Genomic DNA, 25,799 nt, shown 5'->3' with positions numbered 1-25,799 from the left:
GAGGAAGAAAGTTATCACAAGTAACAAGGGACCACACTTTCCAGCTCCCATGGTTGTTCATTACAGCACCAGCTCTGCTAGCTGCTAGAAAGATGAGCAAGGGAACAAGCGAGCTGTCAGACATCTAAACAGAAAACTTATAAATCAAAATCTTTGTGATATCTAAAGTTTAAAGTAAGTTTTACTGAGCTTTGAAGGAGCTTCATATGCCGCATGTTCAGTTCTACTGAGCCCGCACTAGGTGTCAGCCCTGCCCTGGTACAGCACGGTTCAGCTGGTACAGGCACACACAGGAAATAGGTATTCCCAAAGCGCTGCATTTTCCTCCTTGACTATTAAGGGTCACACTTGCATAGCACTTGGCAAACAAGAATAAAAACTGTTTCTGTCTCAGGGACAAAAATTAAGAAATGACGTGTTTGGTCTTTAAAGTGTGTTCTCTCTCAAAGCTGAGCAGGTCTTTTAACTAGATCAAAGGAAGGTTAAAAAACAGGTCAACAGAAAGCCGTAATAGGTGAAATCTGGTTTCCGTAGGGAAATAAGCTTATAGGCTTCTGTATGTATTTTTGGAGACATAAAACTTCCCAGAAAGAAAGGCAAGTTAAAAGTTGCTCTGCAAGAAGCAGAACTAATAGAGACTGTTCCTCAACAGATCTATGACTATTGTTTCTTGGACTTCTTTCCTCCTCTTGCCTTTTTGGAAAGGAACATAAAACATATTTCCTAGCCTGCTTATTGCATTGAATAGTAGATATTGACTTGTGGGCATGTACAGTTCTGCTTTTTAATCCCTTGGTAGGGTACTGCTTTGAGTCTCTCATCTTTGCTCATTTAACAACATCCACAAAATCTTTGAGAACAGAGATCTAAGTGCCTACTCCTCTTTCAAGCCTAACAGAAATTGGCCAGAGTATTGATACTATTGGAATATCCAATCAGTGTGATTGTACACATTGCTTCCCTAGGAACAGCCTAAAGATCTAAAAGAATCAATCGACCTTGACATTCTTCAACAAGACTGCTACAAAATTGCTTCCTTACAGGTCATGCAATTTCAGGGTACTGCAGTTTTCAGTACAGTTCTTTAAAATGAGACACATCTTCATCCCCATGGCAACAGACTGCAGGCATGTCCACACCACAGTTAGGAGATGTGACTGCAGTTTATTTGCTAGCTTCAGTCTAGCCAGTTCAAGAAAATATAGCAATACATCCTAAGTAGTACGGGTTAGGGTCTTCAGACACTAAGCACACAGCTATGTGCTGTCGTCACATAGCTACTCCTGATACTGAACCTTTCTATCCCAGAGCTGCATGAATATCACAACCAGTTGCAGAGCAGCACCTGGTGAAAATTGTACATCATGTTATCTGAAATTATTTCAGTGTGCACTTTACAAGACTGTAATTTATTCAAATAAAAGACGCTAAGTGTACATTGTGTGCCTATGTCTCCACCCCCCCTCCCAATCCCCCCCGAAAAAACCAAAAACAAAACCAAAAAAACCCCACACCCCAGTCACTTAAGATGTTTGCTAATATAAACAGGACAGGAGAGGCAATACTTCCCATACCACAGATCCAGGTGCCCAACAGACTTTTTGTTTCAGTTGGCTCTTTTGCCTATGGATGTTTCCAGGTATCATGTAATGCTAAAAAGGTCATTGACCTGAGTATGTCTGAATTCATCTCATTAGGCTAACATTCAGAAACCTTAATTACATCTCTGCTCTGCTTAAGCAAAAGTCACATTTATTCCTCACAACACTAAGTCAGGTAGCCCTTGTGAAATCCCATGTTGTGCCACAGCAATATATGACAAAAATTACTTAATCCAATTTCTCCCATGAGCACTCAAACCTCCAGGGTTTAGGCTACTTTTATGTTTAAGCTGAATTATTCTTCAAATTAGTAAAACTGGGGGAAGGAAGTGAGGAGAAACACACACACAAAGTGAATGTATCAAAGCACCCTTGTATACAGCTGGTACCACCTTCAATCACTGGATACTTCTGCTAATTCACACAAGCTGAACTGCATCACAGAAGGGTAGTCAGCCTCTTCAAGACACTCACCTTGAGAGTGAGTTATGCCATTCCATGTCTTCAAGCAGTGAACTTGATTCCGGTCTCGCCTATGTGCTTTGTTGTAAGAATTTGAAAAGTCCCACACCAGGCTCTCTTGCTTCTAACTTTACAGATTTAGTCTAGTATTTATGCTGCTATATACAAAGTCAAAATGCTTCAGAAAGAAGCAGAAACAATTAAATTACTCATTTCAGTCTTGAAGATATCATTTTATTACAATAACTTGCCATATGCAACATGCAGATAGATTTGGGTGCCCAGACCATCTGACTCTCCAACAGCCAAACTTTATTTTTTCCTAGCCTCATAAGGACAATACTTTTACAACAAGATGAGAAAAATTACTGTTCTTCAAATCTACATGTAAAACCTTGAGCCCCAAGGCAAGTCTTCTTTCCTCATAGAGAGAACAGCCATCTCTCCCCTAATAAGCTGCAGCGCACATACAGTCTTCTGCTATGAGTTTCATCAGAAAAATCTGCTATTCAGGCCCAGATACTTAAAGGCTACAGTGTTTTACTGTTGATGAGACCATAAGTAAGGAGACTTCTGTACAAAAAACTATGCACTCCCAACCCCCCATCTTCCAGTATTTCATATCTCCTTTAAACTATGGAGTCATGAGGTCAGGTGAAATTACAGTTTTCATTGTATTTTCTGGAGACATTTATCTTGTTTAGCTGTGAAAAGCCTAGCAGAAAAAAAAATTTAAAAAATCAGTATTCTATTACATAATCTTACTTTTCCTTTATTGTTACAGAGGGATGAAAGTCAGTTTTAACAATGCAAGTTAACGATCCTAAATTCAAGTGATCAACAGTATATCTGGACATTGCAGGATGCCCAAGTAAAACTGCAGAATAAATAAAAGCTAAAAGAAACAGCGCAGGAAGAGCTACCTCACCTTTTCTAAGACATCTCCGATAGTCTGGCAGAAAATCAAAAGCACAAAGTCTCAGGGTTTTTTTCTGAGACAAAAAGACGCTGTGACAAAGAAAGACAAAGCCCAACTTCCCTCTGTCAGCTGCAGACAAATTCAGACTGCAGCCACCACAGGGGAGGCATCCAGCACCTGTACTCTCTGCTGAAGAGGATTTGCAGGTGCTCCCCATCCTCCAAGGTTTTTTATTATTGTGAAAGGAACACCTTAATCCACACTAGATTTCCTGTTCAGAATTGCACAAACCGTTATTTCCAGACAGCTAAAGAGACCCACTCTGTTCCTCCTGCTGTCAGCATCTGCCTTACATAGCACTTAGGGTGCCATTAAATGTTTCCCCCAGCTGGCAGCCAGGGACACAGGGCTGCTTCATCTTATAAAAAGCATCTCTTCCAACTGTTCATGCAGGTTCCATTTACATTAGTTAAAGAACAAAAAGCTGGCACAAAGAGTGAGCTAGGCAAAACAGTATTTTAACGATCCATTTCTCTCCCATGGCCTTGTCTCATCCCAGCTGTACAGCTGAGAAACTGTATGTCTTCTCAATAGTAAGATTCTCTGCTCAAATCAGCCTGCATAAGTACCTTGGAAGCATCCGGTCTGCACACATACTTTTCTTGCTGGACAGTGACATATAAGTAACTGCAAGGATTAGTGTCAGGCATAAATTATCAAATTTAAGAGGAGGCTCTGTAGACTGACATAGGACAACAAGCTTTCTTTGCTGGAGACATTAACGGAGAAAAAGTTAGCTTCCAAGCCCATAGGCACCTTTATCTATTATTCATAACTGAGTCATAAGAAAAGCCAGCGGAAAAGAAGGTTCACAAGTGTTCACTGATAGTCACAGTTGTTTAAGTCACCAGATGGTAACATTTGTTTTGGCCATTTGTTGTCCGTAACTATGCTTGCAATGCACTTTTCAAGGCCGCCAAGATACTAACTAAAATACAGTTAAGGAGCTGTAATGCCTTGAAGGTAAAGACTTGTAGTATTATTTAGAGAACAGGTACCATATATAGGACACTACAAAAAAAAAAAGGAAAAAAAACCCCCACAAACATAATACCCACACACAATATCACAAAAGGGACGTGGAAGGCATTTCTGATTTTTAAGCCTACTTCAACGCATTCTGTGACACTCAGGAGATCTTTAAGTCCATGCATAGTGGGTGGGAGTTAAGAGTCAGACAGTTCAAAAGAAAATACCCCGTGCCTATGGCCCTTACACCACATTGCAAGAACCACTGCAGTCCCAGCACCAAATCTGGCAAATTGATCAAGTCACCATTTCAAACCTTTAGCAAGGACTTTCCATAGCTCTAGATATTCCAGAAAGTGGACTCTGTTTCAAAGATCAAACATTTCATGGGCAAGAGAAGAAATGAGTTGCCACACCAAACCATTCTGTACCTGTAATCAGAGCCCAATGTATAATTAATTAGCACCTATACTATTAGAGAAGTTAAAGATGAAAAACTCAGGTTCCTCTATACAGGATGTTGCCACTCTAAAAGATTTGGAACTAAATGCATATTTTAGGCTTTTCAAAGAAGCTTGCTCAAATTTTCTCTCAAAGCTGACAGAGCAACTCGGAAGAACTGTTAAAAAAAAAAGGCTAGTAGGATTGGGTAAAAACTGTAAGAACAAGAAAAAAGAATAATTTTGTACTGATGTAATCAGTCACAACAGTGAATCATCAAGTTAAGAGACAAACAGTTATTCCATGCAGAAGCTGAAATTAAAATTTCTTTCCTCCCAGTTCATACATTCTAGATAGTTTTTTAATCTTTGTCACAGTTACAGCTTAAAATATTCAGATTCTTAAAGCTACATTTACAAGTGAGTTTATTGTAGAACTAAAGAGTTAGAGAAGTCAAAATGAGGATCCAGGTGTAGAGACTCCTGGCTGATGATCTACTGTGCATGAGAACTCCTGCTTACCTGTCTGAAAGGAAGATCAGTTTTCAAATTCCTCTTTCAAAGCCAGGGAACTTGCAGGGTTCCCGAGATAGGAACTGGATTCTGCGTAGCTTCATCAATAGGACTGTTTAAGCCTCACCTAGACATCAAAGCCTCCAGGGCTTTCAAATTTTATAACAAGTACAAAGCAATCAAAAGAACACATTCTTCATCTGCACACTGTGTGATGTATACACCCTTTAATCTTGGTCATTTTTAAATTATTAAATATTCTTTTTACACAGATACTTCAAGGCTGACAGTATGTACACCAAATACCCCACCGCCTGCCCAAAGTCAATTATTTATTCAAAGCTGGCTCTGAGAACCAAAAAGGTGTGCGAGTCTGCCAGCTATAAACAGCATGACAAACCATATTTCAGGAAAATGTTCAAAATGTTTTACACATTTAATTAAGCCTTACGCTACCTCCAGTTGGCAAGCAGGAGTATGAATCATGAAGCTAGATCATAGCAGCAAACTCAAAGCAACACAAACTTAACTGCTTACTCCTGGAGCTGAATAATTACTTACTGTATAAGGGATCCAGGAGGAAACAGTCTCAGAGTAGCTTTCAAGACCCTTGCTCCAGCATTTTAAGCAAGATGCTCGGCACCTTTAGCCACCAGGGCTAGTCTGTAACACAGCCCTCAAACACGCTGTGGGATGTAAAAATTCACAGGTACACTTCTGTGTAAGTCAGAAGGAGTTTTCAGATGACAGGTGGTGGGAGAAGGCTCACGGACATAACCAAAACACTACTTAAGCAATTTAATTCTGTTATATCAGCTTATTTTATAGAAAGGGTGAGTCACAAGCCTTAGTTTTCTTAAAAAAAATAGATTAATAAAGCAAATCATGTTAAAAGCTGCTGTAATATATGCTATACAAAATGTCTCTCTCAAGACTGTTCACCATAATTAAAGACTTTTTATAGGAAAATGCAGGAGATGATACAAACTAAATATGCATGATTAACAGCACAAACCAGGAAGCAATCCACTCAAATAACAGTCTTGTGTACAAACTTGAAAGTACTGTTTTGCTTATTTTTGTGTTTGGAATTTTCTTTCAAAAGAGCTATTACTAAATATATTAGTATTACATTTTCTCTACAGTTGAAAATTGAGAATTGGACTAAAAATATACAGTTTTAGATTAGTAAATGTTGATGACTCCTCAGTTCCCAATTACTGGAGATAAGAACTGTGGTTGTTACAGTGTACAGGAGGATCATGCTACTTATTCAGGTACCTAAATATGAATAAACATGCCTAAACACCACACTTAAAACTCAGAGCACCACAAATAACAAAAGACATTCATGAAACAGATAGACTGTACCTCAATTATCCATCAAATATGTGAATACCAGCTAGTACATACTATGCTTTCCCTCTCTTTTTGTTTTGTTTCAAGTTTGTTATCAGAAAAAAGAATTCTAGACCACACTAAACAAACCTAGTAATCACTCTAAATACTGACTTCACAAAACCATACCAATTAAAAAGGGGAGAAAACAGCTACAAAATAAAGACAAAATAGCAATCAGGAAATCCACATTCACTTTTGATGAGACAGGTCTGAGCAAGGGCAGAATTTGTAAGGTACTAAGCTCTTCACATCCAGAATTAAAATGTTTAGAAGACCTAAAGTTTTAACTTCATATAATTATGAAGAGGTCATTTGATCATGATACCTAAACTTCAAGAAACTTAGATATGCCAGAAATTCTATAGAGATGCTGGATCAAAGTTTTGAACAGCTGGGAACTTTGAGTTAACTTCACAGAGACAATACTGTAAAAATTCCCACCTGCAACTCTAGACACCAGATCTTTATATTCAGCCCCACACTTTTCTGGTGTTGATGCAACCCTCTGTCTTCCATAGAGGTAGACTTTTCTGGTCACCTATCAGAAATAGTTGGCCAAATGAGACAAAGCATCTGGTAGTTTTTAAGAACCCAGTTGCTTCAGAAGAGGTAATTTGCCTTCCTCCTCAACTTCTAAAATGTATTCAGAGCAGCAACAAAAACCACACTGCATATTTGACATGCTACCTGTAAATTTCAGCATAATCTTTGTGAAACCCTGAGTGTAATTAACACGCATATAAACACAGAACTTCTGCAAGTTTAACTCATTTGTTCAAATGCAACCAGACTAATTTATTACCAAAAGCTCCCTTTCTAGTCAACAGTGAAAACTAGTCAAGTATTGGATAAATTACACCCTGAAACACAGAACTGCCTAGAAACAGAAGCTTAATTCTTGACATCTACAATAACAACATAATTCTTCTGTGTCTAGCCATGCCCACTTGAGAACATATTTTTTAATTTTTAATTTTTTTTTAGATTTAGAGTTATGTTCTGATTTTTCCCATCAAATCTTTGGAAGAAAGCAGTCAAAGGAAGACTTTTTTCTTCCAAAACAACAGTGCTCATCTTGCTTTGTCACATCACTTTTCCTTTGGTGAAAGTTATTTATAAACCTTGGAATAGCAGGAAAGGAGAGAAGAAAAGGATTCAAAAAAAGAACTCTCATTTCAACACAAAACACTATGTTCTTAGGAGAGAACAAACCATAGAGGGAGCAAGAAAATTAGAGTAATCTAGGGGTAAAAAAAATGGAAAACAATTGACTTTGAGCTCATTGTAATAAAGAAAAATGGATTTTCTCACCTTAAAGTTGTAATCATCTACGTGTAAATTGTAGTTTGTTTCCATTTTAAAAGACACAGCTCTCTAGGAGGCACCATACTCATCACAGAAACAAATCATGCTTCACTCTAGGGACTGCCAAGTGATTCATCTCTCCTGATGATACGATTCGCTCAGAACCAGCACACTCTTGGGCACCAACTACCATCGTCGTACAAGATCGTTTTCACGAGGGCGTGGTTTTCCCCAGATGAACTTTCATTTGTCTTAAATAATAATTCCTGTTCAAAATCAAGCAGTCTTATTCCATGAAGCATTTTACATCTTTCATACACTGTCAGAACTTCTTTTTCCCATTCAGCATGACATTTCCTCAGTAGTGACTGCTGCAGTGCAGTCTGCAAAGATTATTTTAAAAGCTTCCAAACACAATATATTTGCTATGCATCCAACTGGCTGCCTGATTGAGTACATCAGAGTTGGTCATTTAAGCATCCACTTAAGAAAAAATTTAGTTGGTTAGCTGTTTGTTCTACAGCCAAACACTGCAAACTTAAAAATTCAACACACAACAAAAACACACCTACAAAACATACACCAACATGCACTGTCCCTGAACTCTGCAGGTTACATCACCCCACTGTGTCAGTGCTTCTTGGAGTATCAGGAACAGTGGTGAAATCACCACCACAGTAAAGCCCTGATTCAAGAGAAGTTTAAGAAGACCAGGGTCAACACATATAAAAGTTACACTTCAGTGGGAGTGAGCATCAGGTACTATCTCAGGTAACGGAAGCTCTGCCATGAACTATAAATATCAGTGACCTTTTCTACCAGCCACAACACCATCATCCCCTCATTTAGGGTCTCAATAGATATTGAAACAGAGTGTTTTTTTGGTTCTTAAAAACTAAGGTTTCTGAGAAACAAAATCTGTCACTCTTCAGCTATGGAAAGAATAGTTTCAATGCAGGTTGCCACTCATCAGAGATATCAGCATTTAGCAACAGCTGCAGAAAGCCAGAGGGGTTGAGAAATCCTGATAAAGGATCATAGACTTTTTCAGAAGTTTTTTTTAAACGCTATTATCTTGTTTCTAATGCTTCTGAGCCACAACAGCACACTGTCTGAGAGCAATAATTCAAAGAAATAACAGAGACTGTACAAAAAAATAGCTAGAAAATGAAGTTTAACATGAATGGGACATCATTAAACATAAACATTAAAATTCAAAGGTCTCGGTTCTTTCAGTTTGTGTAATAAGTTTTTCTACACACTGCATAGCCCCAAAAAGTTGAAATTTTCTACATCTCTATTTGCTGTATGAATTGTACAAGGGGGAGGAGAAGGAAAAATATCAAAGAGAAAAAAATGTAATCAGGTGTTTTTATGCTGACAGCTCTCCTATGTCTGCCCTAATGCAGTTAATGAGGACAGTGACAACAGGAAGTCAATTTATAAAGAATCAGAAGTAACAAAATTCTATAGCACAGCTGTTGTCCTGTCAGCTTCCCCTCCAGTGCTGGGATTCTGAACACAGGCTCTGGGGTGTAAGAGGAGGAGAAGACACTTCATTCGTCCCGTAACCCCAGCTGTCCCCTCTCACATTTTAGCCACATTAAGTCAGTGATGAAATAACCCTTCATCTCCATCAAGGACACACATTTTTATACACTTTTCCCAATAATCAGTCGGTTGCCTGATCAATTTCATTCCAAAACAAATTGCAGTTATTTACTTTTTTAAGGTGTTGGAACATAGGCACTGTAGACCAATGTCCAAAATATATTAAAAAAAACAGCTTCTAAAGAGCAATTTACAGAGTTATTACCTACCAAATCCTTCATAAGAGCTAAAGTACTTGAGATTTTTTTTTTTAATGGAAAGGTTTAAGTAAACTAAAACAGCTTACATTGCCTACACCACATGCTCAAAGAAGAGCTGTGGGAAGGAGAAATAATTTGTTNCACTACTGTAATTTTGTAAGAATCTATGCAAGGTCATAATCTTCTGGTAATCGGATAAGGGTCTGCATTTGAGCTTATTCAGTACATACTTCTGTAGAGAAAAACAAGTCATCCCAGATCATTTTAGAAAGGTGTGTCTATTTTAGAAAGGTGTGTAGCACAATACCTGAACTTAGAGCTACTTACATACTTTGATTATAATGCATTACTCAATAAGAAAACAATTTTTCATTACTATAAACGTTTTTCTTAAACATGTTTCAATAATTCTGAATGCTTGGAGGTTTTTTGAGGAAGAAAAAACCCAACACATTAAGTAAACATGTTGCTGTCATCTAGCAACCTAAAGTAGGCTTCCCTCCTCAAGAGCTTTCACATCATATTACAAAATTACACTTCTCTCCATTCTGTGCCATACCACTCATTTGACCATAAGCTTACTATTTGTTTTTCCCTGAAAGGACAAGCTGCTTCCATTGCCCATGCTTTTTAACAAGATACAGGTTTGTGTGTGTGTGTACACATACACAGATCCAAATTAATAAGACACTTCAATAATTATCTTTAATAACCTCCTGTCCCAGGAGAAGGTTGTGTTCTGTGATCATTCCCAACAACTAAAACATACAACTCACAAAGCAGCAGAAAACTGAAGTTATTCTGTTTGGAGGGCCCTCAATACACATACTAACCTGTGATCTGCAAGATCATCCACTGAGATGTAGAATTTTTTTTCCTGCACTGTGCAGTCAATTATGATTACTATTAAAAATCATTCCCAACATACATTTATCTGTATAATGGATTGAACAGTCCATACCAGGTGTATTCAGACTTTTAATTAATTGAAGTGGGAGACACAAGATGTTCACCAGATACTACTGGAAAAAAACAACCTGTCCAATTTGCAAAAAAAAAGCAACTACTTTAATGGCAAACCAGAATGTTCTGACCTGCCTTAAGTTCGCTGCTATTTTTCTGGCAAGAGAAATAAAGCAATACACCAGCAATTCTAGTACTCAAGTGCACCAGTTAAGCAGTTTTGACATAATCCTAGTGAAGACCACAACAAACAGCCTGGAAAAATTTCCTGTTGTTTCTGTAGTTGAATACAACTACAGCACCTTTGAAAGAGGCTGTTACTGGCAGTTTAACATTACAATAGCACAGACGTGCCTCAGTGCTGTGGTAGGTACCTACCACAGACAACCTGATCAGGAAGAAGCAAAGGCCTTCTTCAGACAGCAGGAAAAAGCCTTATGTGTACAGACCCTAAGCCTCAAAGAATCCACTTTATCCACCCTGGTATCTTCTGAAAGTGCAAAAGCAATTCAAGAGATTTCTGCGTTGATGAATGCACTTCCTGACACAGGTGATAAATAAGCCATGGAGGGAAGTTGTTCTGCTGGACCTGACCCCTACAAACAAGAAAGAACTGGTCAAGACTGAAGTTCAAGGGCAGTTTTCATTGCAGCAACCATGAGAAGGAGAAACTCAAGATCCTGAGACAACAGAACAAAGCAAAAGTCAAGATCATAATCCTAGACTTCAACAGAGTGGATTTTGTCCTCTTCGGGCACCTGATTGGATGAATCCCATGGTAGATGACTCTGGAAGGAAAAGAGGTCCAGGAGAACTGGATAATTTTCAAGGATCACCTCATCCAAGCTCAGGATTTGGCCACCCTGATCAACAGAAAATCATGCAAAGGCAGTCAAAGGCATGTATGGATGAACAAGGAGCATATCTGACAAAACTCAGACATGAAAGAATATATATAGATGGAGGAAACAGAGAGGTGACCAGGAGGAACATGGAGACTATTAAGCATGTAGTGATGGTGTCAGGAAAGGCAAAGCCCATGTGCAATTGAATCTGGTGACGGACATAGAAAGTAACAAGAAAGGCTGCTACAGATACATTTGCTGCAAAAGGAATAAGCTTTGGTCATACTACTGAGCGGGGAAGGGGAGATGGTGACAAAGGATACAAGGCCAAGGTGCCCAGTACTTTCTTTGCCTTAGCCTTTACTGGGCCTTTAGGACTCCCAAGCCCCTAAAATAGGTGGAAAAGAAATATTTGGCCTTGGTGGAGGAGGGTCGGTTTATGGAGCATTTAAACAAACTGGACATGGCATCCCTTCCCAAATTAAAGTCTGCTGGACTTGATGAGATATAGCCATGAATGCTGAGGGAACTGGCCAATATCATTGTGTGGCCACTCTCAATGCTCTGAAGAATCACAGCAATTAGGAAAGCTTCTTGAGAGCTGTAAGAAAGGATGTAGTTCCTATCTTCAAGAAAAGACCCAACAAATTGCAAGCCAGTCAGCCTCACCTTGACACCAGAAAGGATGATTAATCAGATCCTTCTGGAAAGAACTCACAAACTCACAAATGAAAATTATTTGGAGTAGCCAGAATAGATTTGTGAAGAGGAAAATTGTGCTTAAACAACCTGGCAGCCTTCTATGAAGAGATGACCATTTTGGAGGATGAGTGCATAGGCTTTAAGTAAGGCTTTTGACATTGTCTCCCATATCATCATCTCAGACAAAGAGATGAAGAATTGATTGAAGTGAATTGACTGATTGGTTCAAGTGAACAGTGAGATGCATCAAAAACCAAGCAAGCTCAGTGAAGGTGAATAATCACCACAAAAACGAACAATCGATGAGAGGATCTGACCTTAAAAAAAAAGATTCTGAGAAAGCTGGATTTGTTCCCCCTGAAGAAAAGACAGGGGACAGGGAAGGAATGGAGAGTATTTTATTAACATGTATAAATATGTGGAGGAAGTAGAGATGACAGAGCCAGACTCTTTGCAGTGGTATCCAGTGGAGTGACAGGCAGTGGACACAAACCAGAGCACAGGTAATTTTATTTAAACATGAGAATTTTCTTTTATATCTAGTGTGAACACTAGAACAGGGTCCCAGAGAGCTTGTAGATCCATTCAAGGCACAGAAGATCAAACTAGAGGATCTGCAGAAGTGCCTTCCAACATCAGCTTTCTATGTTGCTGTGAGCAGTTATTGACTTGAGAACAGTAGCACTAGAGCAACAAATATAAAATTTCCAGTGATAAAGCAGGTTTGCTGCTTTCCTCCCTGTGACCATTCAACATAGTTTTAATTCAGTTTCTAAATGGTATCACGAGTTATTACTGCCATTATTTATAAAAACTTGATATTTCATTGAGGATCCAATAAATTCATATCTTCTATGGACAGTGGTTGAGCCTGCAATGTATGCTTGTCATGAGACTATACACAGAGCATCCACCTTTTTTATTATTCGCATTGGCACCAGTGTACATAGTATCAGCAGAAGTTATGTGTCTTTGGAAACTGTATAAGAGTTAATAGTAAGCCTAGGTCCTGCTATTTTCAGTTTTGCCATGCAGTTCTGTTTGTGTATCATCATTTCCACTACATATCTCCTCTACTTTCCCAGGAGCCCCATGCAATGTTTGAATTAGAGCATACAAATTCACTTGAAAGGGTAAAACAGTTCAAAGCAATATTACAGGCTAGCTTTCTGAATGCTGTAATTTCAAAGTACTGTGAGCTGTATTGCACACATACTCATTATTTTAGGAAGATGTGACAAAGAATTTTGCTGCCAACTGCATCTTCAAGGAGGTTAAGATAGAATATTAACACTTTGACCTAGACTAGACCACAAAGCACATTACCCTTAAGTATGCTGGGGCCTCTAATAAACATGAGTTGTCAAACGTATGCTTCTCTGCCAAGAAAAGGCAGTTTGCCAAAAATAACCACGTAAGGAAAACTGCATCCCATAAGTCTAAGAAATGACTGCTGCAGGAGTTTGAAATCCTCTTAAGGAGATTTTCATCCACTAACCTGCTTGCCTTTGTGGTAGGACAAACTGGGTCCATGTCTTTGGGATGTTCCCCATCCAAGGGAAAAACCCCGATGGTAGCAACTCTGAGTAATGCAGGTGACAATTCCAGAGCAGAGCTGACACACAGCAATCTAGGGACAAGATGTGCCTCAGAAACGCTTGCTGTATCCAACAATCCCATTAATTTATGCCCCCAAAAAATTTAAAGAACTTGTCCATAAACAGGAAGATCAGATCTCAGAAAAAAATGATAAATGCAGTTTTTATGATGCATTTTACCACCATTTCATTTGTCCATACTATACATAGGATAGAAGAAAGCAGAAGGTCAACATGGCCTAAAGCAGGTTATTTAGAGGAACATCCTTTAAGCAGATGTGAGCCACTGCATTACTTGAGTCAAATTCACTCCTTAAGTCATGCTTCAATGTCTCAAACAAAAAGAAAAACTACTTTGGGGTTGAGCACAGTACAGCTATCAGTCACTAGAACAGTAGACTGTTCCTTCTTGCAATACCACTACAGTATTGCAAGTATATTCCAGTATATTCCAGCTTCATAGAAATGGAAGAGGCTTACAGACTAAGTCAGTAAATGGCTGAAACAGCATGACAGCAGCAGAGTAAGGGGGAAAGTCAGATTTTCTTGTTGTATTTTTCTGTAGTACTGTGTAATGAAGCAGTGTGGAAAGTGAAGGGTGAGGGTACTTCTACACTGGACAGTGATATTTGTTAGTGCTCACTGTGCACATGTTTTATAATGCACAAGTGAAGTAGGCTTTTCAGTCAGACATAAGTATGTGCTCCCATTTATCATACAGGCATTGCAATCACCTTACTAAGTAGCAGACACCAGAAAGAAACACCATTACAGACATCGAATTGCAAATTGTAATACTTACCTCAGAAAATAAGAACACAGGATTAACATTTCTATACAAGTAGGCATTACATGCCATTTTTTTCTGTCAAATTTAAACTTCAGAATTATAAGAAGCATCCCTAATGAAAATTAACTAGCTTAAATTGATTTGGGAAATGAAGGGTGGCTTCATAAAAAAGTCCTCCTAAAACCCACAAACCAGAAATTTGATCTTCAGTCATATCCTCAAAAAAAGTCATGAGCCAAGTTACCTGCCCCTAATTTCATTCCCAAGATTTTTGAAAAGTAATTTACTGCTCTTCTTAAGAAATGGAAAAGGAGGGGAAAAAACACATTGGGAAATTGCATTCACATCAGAGATCAAAACTAAGACTTATTGCTCCTTTCTATCATTAAGGGGTTAAAACTATGCCTTTAGCATAGTAGAAATTAACAAAAACACATCCTTGCACTGAAAATCAAACATCAAAGGTAAGTTTTGTATTTCCAGGAGGAAGAGATACTGGGAAGTTTATCTTCAAAAGGTGGCTTCTTAGACAAGCATCTTTGCAGCCTCCCTTCATTCTTGAAGGGATTCAGTCTCCTTCACTTTTTGACATCTGCAAATGACAAATGATCTTTCAAGAACACCTTGGTTTACTCTACACAAACCAGGAGCACCTTGCACTAACACCTGGGGCCACTGGCAGCCAGTTTTCCAGTCAAGTTTTGCCCTCAGGTAATCATAAGAGTGGCTGTTGATTTGTTCTCACCTGCTTTGTATCTTCATATCACCTTCTATGTTTAAATTGGACATTTACACACTTTGAGGCAAGACTTACCTTTTCCTGTAGGTTTGGGTTTGGTTTTTTAATCAGCACAATAGCACAGTGCTACAGTAATATAAACAACAGATTAACTTGAAACAAAGTGTTAGCTCAGTCTTCCTCTGGTGAAGAGCCAGCCTAGTGGACAAAAAGTAATGACTTCTATTTAACGGTCCTTGGAATTAATTTATCAGGCACAAGTTACAATACACAAATATTGTTAATATGACAGCTATTCTTTTTGAGGTTATTACAAAATCTTCTCTGCAGGAAAACCATATGCCTCAAGAAGTTGTGCGCTCTTTCTTGGAAAAAGCACACAAACAATACCTGTAAACCAAAATTCCCTAACCTTCAGTTCAACATATCTTTTTTTTTCCACTTGACCTTTTAGTAAGAGATCAAAAATGGGTTGGGTTCACATCTTCACAGGTAGAAGCATGTGGAGAAACAGTATTAGAGATATTTTGTATCCATGAAGGCAGAAGAAGATATCATAATTCCTTAACATTTGTGTGATCCATGAATAAGCAGATTTACCTCTTTTACAGGTTCTTCATCTGGGGCAGCATCTTCCACCACAGTCTAGTGAACAGAGAGGAGAAAAGAGAGGAAAAGTTATATAAATATATGTTATCAAGAAAGGCAATTCTAAGCCAAAATATAGCACAAAATTCACCTTAGTTTTAGGCAGTTAATTTGCTTTCAATTTATGCTACTATAGAAGGCATGTTTAATTCTTCACACTTAGCACAGATAAATTAACCTTTGAATCCATGGAGACTTGCTTTCACCAAGATATATAAAATGCTAAGAGAAGAAAGTAAAAGCATACTGGCACCATTAAAATTGCTGATGAATAGTTAAAGACACATTTGCCACAGAATGAATAAAGAACAAAATAAGATTATTCATGAAAAAACTAGAGAACTGGAACTGCATTTCTTGCTGAGAAAAGAGAATATATGTGTATATATAGGACAAAATTTTCTAAACACTCAATTTCCATTCCAATATTGAGCTCAGCTGAAATCTATTAAGTGAGGAACCCTTCAGAAAATAGGTAGAAAGATTACATAGAGCTTGATCACACAGCCTTTCCTCAGGAAAAATATTCCCAAGGCTGTAATTCACTATCCCATCTGTCCAGCTTGAGTGGGATCAATAACTTTGCCTACTCACAAAGAAATTCTAGACCCAGCAAATATCCCAATTTTCTTGCTTACTTGTCAAACACAATTAATGACCTCCTGAGTCAACAGGTGAAGGAAGCAGAATTTAACTCTAATCTTCCTTTATACAAACATAATATAGAACATGCTCTCAATGCACTCTTCCTTATCAAGTGATTGATTTACTATAAAAGCTGTCTTTAGTATCTGCAAGTCATTTACCTGAGTCATGCACAGGCACTCATAAATGCCTCTGTTTTAAAAGGTTTTTTGGCATTAAGGAAGAGAAAGAGGTCCATATGCATCAAAGAATTAAACTGCCTCCCTTCTTGTCTACTAACTGTGAAAAGCTTCCGTGAAAAAGAACAATTTGCAGACAATCATGAAAACATTTTATCCCACACAGATGCAGAGACCATGACAGCTCTCTTGAATCAGTGCAACCACTAGTGTTTAAGCTGCATTCAGCTCATTACAGAGTAAATCCTTCTGCTGTTTGAAAGTGTCTTCATGGAGAAGAGCCCACAAGAAATGAAATTAATTTCTATGTACCTTTACTAGATTTGAGCAAATGGTACTTCAGGAATTCTATCTACAGCATGATCTAAAATGGTTATAAGTTATAGTGTATCTTTAATGTACTTAGAGACAGCAATAAATAGAGCTAATAAATGGTGCTATCTTTTGTTCTCATCAGAAACACAGAAGTTCATGACTGCAATTCATTAACCCTCTGTAAACTTTTCATAAGTGAAATCTCTGCAAGAGAGTTCTGCAATAGAGCAGCATAGCTCAACTACAGGATTCTTTAAAGTAGGAAACAAACTAAAAAAAAAAGGAAAAAAAAAAAGCGCCACCATAACCTACAAACCCAAACCTCTGATCAACTAGCATTGCAATGGGGCAGTTACACCTGGTAAGGAGATCCACATAGTTTCTTCTGGAAGAAAGGTCTAAACAGTCCTCTACCAACAAAAGAGGTGACAATACAAAGGTGTCCCAAGCTATGTATATTGGGGCTTTAGTGCAGGACTTACTCTATGATCTAAGGAAGTTTTTCCCAGAAGTTGATGGCAGAAAAAGCAATCTAAGCATAACTGAAGTGCTTTCTGCCTGGGCCAGAAAGAAAAACACTGGGAACACACAAAACAAACTGATTTTAGGGAGAAGGGATGGAAGAAGAAAAAGAACAAGCATGTATATGCGCTTTGAATACTGTAGTCAGTGGAAAGGAAGACTTGGAGTGGAGTACCATTTTTATGATGTTCAGCAGAAAACTGTTCACCATAAGTACAGTCATACAAATCTTCTTTCTCATTGTTAGAGCTATTTAACAAGGTATCAACTGACTTCTCAAACAAAATCAGGATACACCGTTTCCCAGCTATAATCTGTTTATTAGTATTCAGATTCCCTGCATCACACAAAGGGGAACAAGTGTCAGTATGCAGAAGTGAATTACACCATTTAAACCTCTGCAAACCCCTCACAACTTATCCTTCACCTAGGGACTCCAGAATGAGCTGTGCTGTGATAATACATTACAGTACCACTTCTGTTGTACTGTTTACATGTTTAAACTAAAACCTTATGTGAAACCTTTTCCACAGGTCAGCAACTCCTTTTTTGAGAGAGATGTTTTGTATTCCCCATATCCTGGCTGGTTGAGTTACACTCCTTTCTGCCCTTCTCACCAAACCCCTGTTACAACACTTCAATCAAAGAATGGGGCAGGGTGTTAAATAAATGCAAAACCCCTACGCCTCTCAAGTTGCACTCATCTATTTCTACCATCTGTTACAAATATGCATGTTGTTCTGTAAACAACTGACCTGAAATACTTTCTTTTTACTGCACTACTCAGAGTCCCAGAAACAGTCAGGAATCCACTTGTCCCATTACTGTACAAAAATCACAGAATAAACTGAAATGGAAGATACCCACAAGGATCACTGAGTCCAGCTCCTGTCTCTGCACAAGAAACCCCAAGAATCACACCATGTGCCCGAGAGCATTCTCCAAACACTTCTTGAACTTGAATGATCCCTTTCTTAACAGAAGATAATCTTAAATTGCAGGTAACGAAAACGCTACAAGACAAATCGTGAGTACATACAACACAGCAGTCAAGTAGTTATCACAGCACTGGGTTTCCAGTATTATCCTGAAAGCACAGTCCTGTGCTTAGAGGTAACGGGAAAATGGGTAATCAGAACCTAGGTGAAGTCTACGGACTCACGCGAGCCTCAAATTGCAGCTGACATAATTAATGTGTAAATGTGAGCCTGAGCCCGACTCAGCCCGCTTTCCTGGTACCCGTTGTATACGCTCTTTCCCTTTCAGCCGCCCCAGTCCCCCGGGGCAGGTTCCGACTTGAGCCCGGTGCGGGCGGGCGGACAGGACAGGACAGGACATCCCGCACCACCGAGGCACCGTGCAACGCGCTCCAAACCGCCCCGCGTGTAGGGCAACAGGTTCCCGAGCCAAGCCTCGCTTCCCGCTCTCAGCAGGGAGCGGACAGAACGAGGGATCCTCATCACACCCCATTTCGTGAGGTTTCGGGCAGCACCGAGGTGGTTCCCCCGGCGGGAAAGCGGGGCCGGCAGTACCGCCGATGCCGCTCACCTCCGTCTCCATGGGCTCCACCTCTATCCCCTTCCATAGCTCCAGCAAGTGGGCGATCGGCATGCTGGGCGATGCGTGCCAGAAGACGAGATCAAGCAGACGGAGCGCGCGTCGGCCGCCGAGGCAAGCGGGAGAGGAGAAAGGAAGGTGTCAGCGGAGGACGGGACACCGTGCGGAGCGCGGCCCGGGACCCTCCGCCCACCCACCCGTCAATATGGCTCCCCGCCTGCCCGCCGCACCCTGGGGAGCCCCGCGGGCGGGGCGCGGGCGCTCGGCAGGCGCGGAGGCAGGACAAGGCAGTGGCCGCCGCTCCGCAGCCGCCGGAGGATCCTCGCCGCCCCGTCCCGTCTCTCCTGGCCGCCGCCACCGCCTCGGCTCGCTTTTATGCCAGCGGGAAAGTTGATCCAGAGGATGCGGCGGCGGGCGCTGCCATGGTAACGGCAGCGCGGCCCCCCCGCGCCGGGCCCGGCCCCGCCGGGGCCCCTCCGCCACCCGCACCGCCTGGCTGAGCCCCGCCGGCCGTCCCGCAGCGCCCCGAGGATGTGCCCGGGAGGGGAGAAGGGCGCCACGTCTGAACTGGGGCTGAAGCGGGCAACAGAAAAATTAGGCAGTTTTTTCCACAATTCAAAACGTTGGTATCTTGATAGCAAGTGCAGCTGACAGAAGGGTATTCTAAGGTTTGCCAAGCCCGATATTATTCCAGTCTTAAAAATAATTATCTTACTTATCATTTCCTTTATTATTTTATCTCTGAACTACGAAGCCTGTAGTGAAGTCTATCTATTCAGATGCCATTTCCTCCTTCTGCTCTCACAGCCTATTACACCCTTACTATATAACAAGCATGGCACATGTCCAGCTCCAGAGACCATGATTTATGCAGATGTTGATTTGAATTCTCCTCAAATTGAGGTCAAAGCATGCATATTAACTTGTTCAGGCAGCTTTATTGTCATGATCCAAAAGGTTTTACTGTTAAATAAGTCACTGCTCTTCAAAGAGCCATTTTGGAACAAACAGTCAACATGCAGGGTGAATTTTTCTTCTGTTCCATGCTCAAAAAGCCACAGCTTATTTTCATAAGCAGTGCTGTACAAATTCAGAACAAGTTTTAACAATGAAAATTCTTCTGTCAGTCTACGAAGGAACGTTTGAGCAGTGTTCCTCCTCCAGTCCCATCCAGCTCCCCCAAACTCTATTCAACATGAAAAAGTCCAAATGCCAAACACAGTTAGGAGAATCAAATTCACTAACCACAATAAAGGAAAAAAAAAGAAAAAAAATCAGACGTTAGCCAGAGACACAAATAGATACCGCTACAATAACTCAGTCTTTTAATTGTGTTGAATATGAACAGTTTTTTTTACTTCTGTGACAGCACTAAAGTAACAACTCGTAACACCAATTATGCAGCTTCATCTGCTTTACAGATTGAGCAATTAAGTATCTAGATTATTGCCTTTACTCATGGCTCACCAAAAAAGTGTAGTGGGAGTGATGTCAATCACATAACAGACACGTAACTGAAATCAGAAGCCACAGAACCTGGCTGTTACATACTCCCTGGCTCTTGTGTTCTGTCCCTGCTTCTTCCCCTGCAGCAACATGAGACATAGTTACTACCTTTAACTTGATGTACACGCTCTCCCAAACAGCCTCATAGCACCAATAAGTGTGAGGACAGAGCCAGGAGGACCAAGTGCATCAAATTCAGAGCACAAACCACACTTATTTTACAAAACCCAGAGACCTTTATGAAACAGACGTGGTCCCAGAGAAGACACAAGAAGATTGTACGTGATTATATCACATCATCTTGATTTTTAAAAAACTGTTTAGCTCTGATTTACAGGACTGTATTTTATCCTCTGAGATACAAGTCTTGAGTGCCATAGGCTGAGAGAAAGACCAAAGTGTCTGTGACAGCAGGAACTGGGGAAATGGGATATGTCAAGATAATCTTGAGGGAAGCAAATCCAAGGTTTGAGATCATTGCACCTGCAGTCAAGTTAAAAATATGTGCAGGTATATCTAATCTTTTTACACCTTTTCTGAGAACTTCACTTAATTCTTGAGACATACAATTACATGCTTCCTTAAGTAAGTATTAATCTATTACCAAACTGGAATATCAAAAGCCACCAGTATATTTCCAGATCTGTTTGGTCAGATCTGTTTGCATAAATTAGAAACAGAGGAAACCAAGCAATGAAATCTTGTTATTGCTTTAGCATATATACTTCTGTTATAAGCATGATGCATCTATCCTGCAGTGAACTCATTGCACTCTTTCAGCACCAAGATACGAATTGGACCCAAATTAAATGTTCAAGTTTATTGGACTAACCAAAGCATGCATTTCATACTCCATTTCTTAACCCTACATAAAGAAAAGCAGAAGTTTTCAACCTCAGCTCAAAAGAAATAATGTGGGGTTTGGTAATTTCTCCCCCTCCCCCTTTTTTTGCTGCATTTACTCAGAGTGATCCCACTGAACTCTCCAGAACAATGTTTGACTAGAGATTTTGCAAGAATAGGGTCTCCTTCATTAATAAGGATACCTGATTTTCTTCTTCACGATTTGTGTACTGTGCCATAATTTTCATATGTGAAAAAAGCATCTTTACTTGTCCACAAGCTTCAGATTCCTAAGTATTTGGCAAACTAAGTTTCTCATATTAAAACCAGGCACATTTGTTGTTATTAAGCAGAATCTGAAACAAAAGATTAATCATGTAATGCTAGAAATAATTGTGTCACTACGGAGTGACCAGTCTTTTTCATTACAGTAACATCTAATGGACAACCAGGACTGACATTCTTTTATATGAGTGGAATAGCAGAAAAAGCCATGCTTCACTCCACACCCCCACACCACCCCCCAATCCACTTAAAGATATTGTGTCAGAAAAAGACTGAATATCACAAAATTGTGAATAGTCTACTTCTAAAAACACCACATTAGGAGTGGAATAAAGAAATAGAAGGGAAAGAGGGGATGGCATATGTGGGACATAGAGGCAAATAACACACAATGGAGCAAACAGAAGTTCAAAACACTTTGTCTCTGAGGACACACAAGAAATCTGGTCAGAGCAGGAAGTAGTTACAGATTTTTTTCCTAAGAGAGTTAGCAACTTTCAAAATTTAGCAGAAGTAATATTGGCAGATATGCTAACTAGGCCAAGAATTGCAAAAAGATTGATTCTACTTGCATCAAGAATGCAAAAAGCATTTTTATCTACTGTGTAACAAAACAGTGGACTACTTGCATGGTGATTTTTAATCTATTTTTACCTGTCTCCTGAGGGGTAGATAATGGTTGTAATGGTTGCTGCCAGATACGGAGTGGGGGATCAGAGACATCAATATTCTTCTGAGTTATAGTAACTCCTACTCTAGAAGGGGATACCCAAGTACAGAAGCAAATTTAAGGACATTGTGTATAAATTACATTTTAATATGCTTTAATAACTTACATGTCAACTGCTTTGTGAAAAAGTGAAGCACTACTTCCCCATTTGATGCACAAAAGGGAAGAGGCACAAAGAAATATTATTTTCTGTCAGTAGGTCAACACACCTATAGGTCCATTACTTCAATGTTCAGTTTGATGTAATCACCTCATGCCAAAACTCACACATTCATCAGCACACATCTTCATTCAAAGCTTGAGCTAGATAACTTCCTGCCTGGCAAATGGCCAAAAGATGTACTACTGACACAGAATTCAGAAAAAAAATCCTCTGTCCTTGAAGAGCAGTCCCAAGGTCCCACTCTGCACTTAAATTCTTCCTCCTGGTTGCTGCAGTGCAAACGTCACCTGGCCACACTGCCAGACCAGCATCATCCTGCCCAACAGTTTTTTTTTTCTTTTTCCTTTTCTAAATTTCAATCAAGCCTCCTTCCCTGCACATAATTTTTTGGGACAAGGCTGACACTTGCCTATCTGTTCAGATGCAGCACTACACAAGCAAAATGTAAGCTTCATATTTGGTAAGTCCCAGGCAAACAAGAGCTACATGCAACATGTTTGAAGGATGGAATCCACCAAGTGCCAGCACTGAGAAGAGATCAGGTCTCTTAAGTATCAATACCATTGGTAAAAGGGGGAGGAAAAAAACCTGCTAGCAGCAAAGGAGTAACACTCCCCTGTTCCTTTCAGATGCTGCGCTACAGAACATCTATCCATTTGAGTGCATTACCTATTTGATGTCCGGTTTGGCTGTTTAAGGACTCCTGGAAAGCCTTGAATGCTCAAGTACAAAAGGCCCAACCACTGATCATCCTTTAATGTCCAAAGCAATCAGACTGCACTATGTGTGCTGAAGATCCCCCAAAAGTTACTTCAGAGAAGAACAAAATAGGAGCAAAGCATTAGCAATATTTCCTGCAGATTACTTCAGTCTCCCCAAGGAACAAAAAAGGAGTTTCTTTGGTTCTTTTGAGTGGTTCCTGCTATGTGCTGCAGCCAAAGAGGATGGACCTCCTGGGGCAGAAAGAACTCTACCCTGCAGCTCATAAACATACAGATTTCAAGCAAGAAGCCAACTTTTAACCTCTTTATTTTGTTGAATATTTGTACCTATGGAATAAGTGCATGTGTATTTTCCTCTACAACTTACAGGCAGATTTGGGAGGAGCAGAATCATTTAGGTTGGAAAGACCTCTGAGATAAAGTCCAACCTTTGACCAAACATCACCTTGTCAACTAGACCATCCCACTAAGTGACATGTCTAGTCTTTTCTTAAAGACCTTCAGGAATGGTGCCTCCATCACCTCCCTGGGCAATCTTCTCCAATTTTTAATCACCCTTTCGTGAAGAAATTACTCTTAATGTCCAAAACACAGAAAGACTGAGGCACACTGAAAGAATTCTTCAAAATATATCATTTGGCAGTATGTGGTTGGCATAAATGGAAGAAAACATCATAGAAATCCTGCTGGTAGATAGAGACTATCTAGATAGAGACCCTTCCATCTAGATAGAAACCCTTCAGCTAAAGGATTGGTCATCCCTGTGATGAAGAAAACACTGCTAGCAATACACAGTGGCAGATGGCAACATGTACACAGAATCTCAACAGCAAGTGGTGAGGTCTGAGCACATCCCAGACCACTATCATCACATGCAGATCCATCAACAGCCACTTTATTATCCATCAACAGCCATTTTATTTACCATAAAATACAGCCTTATGGCAAAGAAGTAGAAAGCATGATCATAGTCCCATATTAGCCTCAATCTGTCACTACACCATCCCAAATATGGAAGAAACATGCTGTGCATGACTAGTTTCCTATAATCTGTGCAATCAAGCTTGTATTAGATGGATGAAATCTGTAGTGAATGGGTACATATTAAATGCTAGAAGTAACTAGTAAAAGTAGGGCAAGTTTTAAACTGCACAGGATCCATGCATCATTTATGAAGGGAAGTCTAAGTTGCCTATCCTTTTTTGGTTTTATACTAAAGTTACCAAAAGCTACTCTTCCTGATTGAAAGCAAGTAAACAAATAAAATCCCCCACATTACTTTTTCTCCATGAGAGCAGATGTTGAAATGCTTTGCACTCATTCCTAAAACAAGATGACTAAATTTCCTCAGCAGAAGCTGTCTTTGTTCAGTGTCTCCGTGTTAACTTTTTCAAGCTCAGTACTTGAATGTTTCGCCACCACTTGTACAGAACCTAGAGATAAACACAAAATAATACCTACACACTGGTAATTGTGGCACTCATAGGGGAATGTTGTTTACCCCAATAAAAAAGGTGTCCCTAGTGCTGCTAAAACAATTTGCTTAGTTTAGTTGTGAAGTACATACCTGAAAAACACAACAGCAAACAGTGGCAGATAAGGCATTCAGTATATTATGAACAGTGCTCATAACTTAGCATTTTCAAATTAAAACCATGCCTGCTGAGTCCCCTGAAAGACAAAATCCTCAAAGCTAGAGAGAAGGTTGGCTTAATTTACAACTTTTGCAAAGCTCTGGCTTCACCATTCCTCTTTAATGGGAAGGTCTAGACTGACCATTAAAATCAATATGTTTAGAAAGCAACAATAGTAATTGGATGCCTTCAGTTTAAAGGATGCAACAGATAGCTATTATAAGCCAGCCTAGTGCCTCTACAGAACAGGGATGAAGGCTATTAGGAGTTGTAGAAAAATAAACACTTTTCTCATTTGTTAGTTATATGCATTAAGGCTGCAGGAACTTGGCATATCCTACATTAATCAGTTCTTAATATTACTGAATAGCTAAATACTGGAGGAATTAACTTGGAAAACAGAAAACCTAGTTCAGATATCTGCAGTAGACTTTCTTCGGTACAGACAGGGCTTAGCTGATGTCCTCAGTAGGGCTAATTGGCTAGCACAGTAGGGGCCCCACTGTGTTCCTACACTGAGCCATCAGTTTAGTTGAGGTACAATGTTGGGACTGGCTTCATAACCAGTGTGCCTTGGGGCTAGTGAGCCAGTGCACAAGACTGAAAGCAGCACCAAGTGACAACACATGGCATCATTCAAGTGCTACAATCCACTTAAGTGCCGCCTACACTAAACTAGGTGGTGACTGGTTTTTCCACAAACCATTTGGATACTTTCATCATGTTTGCACTGCAAGCCTGCACAGCTAGAAAGCCTGAGCTGATTTTCTGACAGTTAGCCCAATATCCAAAGCTTGCCATGCAAGACATTAAGCACTCACAGAGCAGAGTTGCCAAACACAGGGTAGCCTTACGTGCTACATCCTGTACCTAACAAAAAATGAAGGGACTTCTTGTGGCAAAATTGCTGACCCTCAAAAGCATTCAGTCAA

General features: G+C 39.8%; 1 protein-coding gene across 1 annotated transcript in view; it reads right to left on the bottom strand.

The window, feature by feature from the left end:
• The window catches only part of RPS6KA2 (ribosomal protein S6 kinase A2), a 289,256-nt gene extending 270,171 nt beyond the window's left edge, over positions 1 to 19,085 (bottom strand). The window contains exons 1-2 of the mRNA XM_017813724.1: positions 18,976 to 19,085; positions 15,719 to 15,763 (exon numbers count right to left, since the gene is read on the bottom strand). Of these exons, the coding sequence (XP_017669213.1) occupies positions 15,719 to 15,763; positions 18,976 to 19,038 (108 nt within the window). The 5' untranslated portion in view covers positions 19,039 to 19,085. The remainder of the gene's footprint in view (positions 1 to 15,718; positions 15,764 to 18,975) is intronic.
• Between the last annotated feature and the right edge of the window lie 6,714 nt (positions 19,086 to 25,799).

This window comes from Lepidothrix coronata, unplaced genomic scaffold, assembly GCF_001604755.1.
Source record: "Lepidothrix coronata isolate B3197 unplaced genomic scaffold, Lepidothrix_coronata-1.0 Scaffold42, whole genome shotgun sequence".
Lineage (NCBI taxonomy): Eukaryota > Metazoa > Chordata > Aves > Passeriformes > Pipridae > Lepidothrix > Lepidothrix coronata.
The sequence above is the reverse complement of the archived record's forward strand: the minus strand, read 5'-3'. Positions and strand labels throughout refer to the sequence as shown.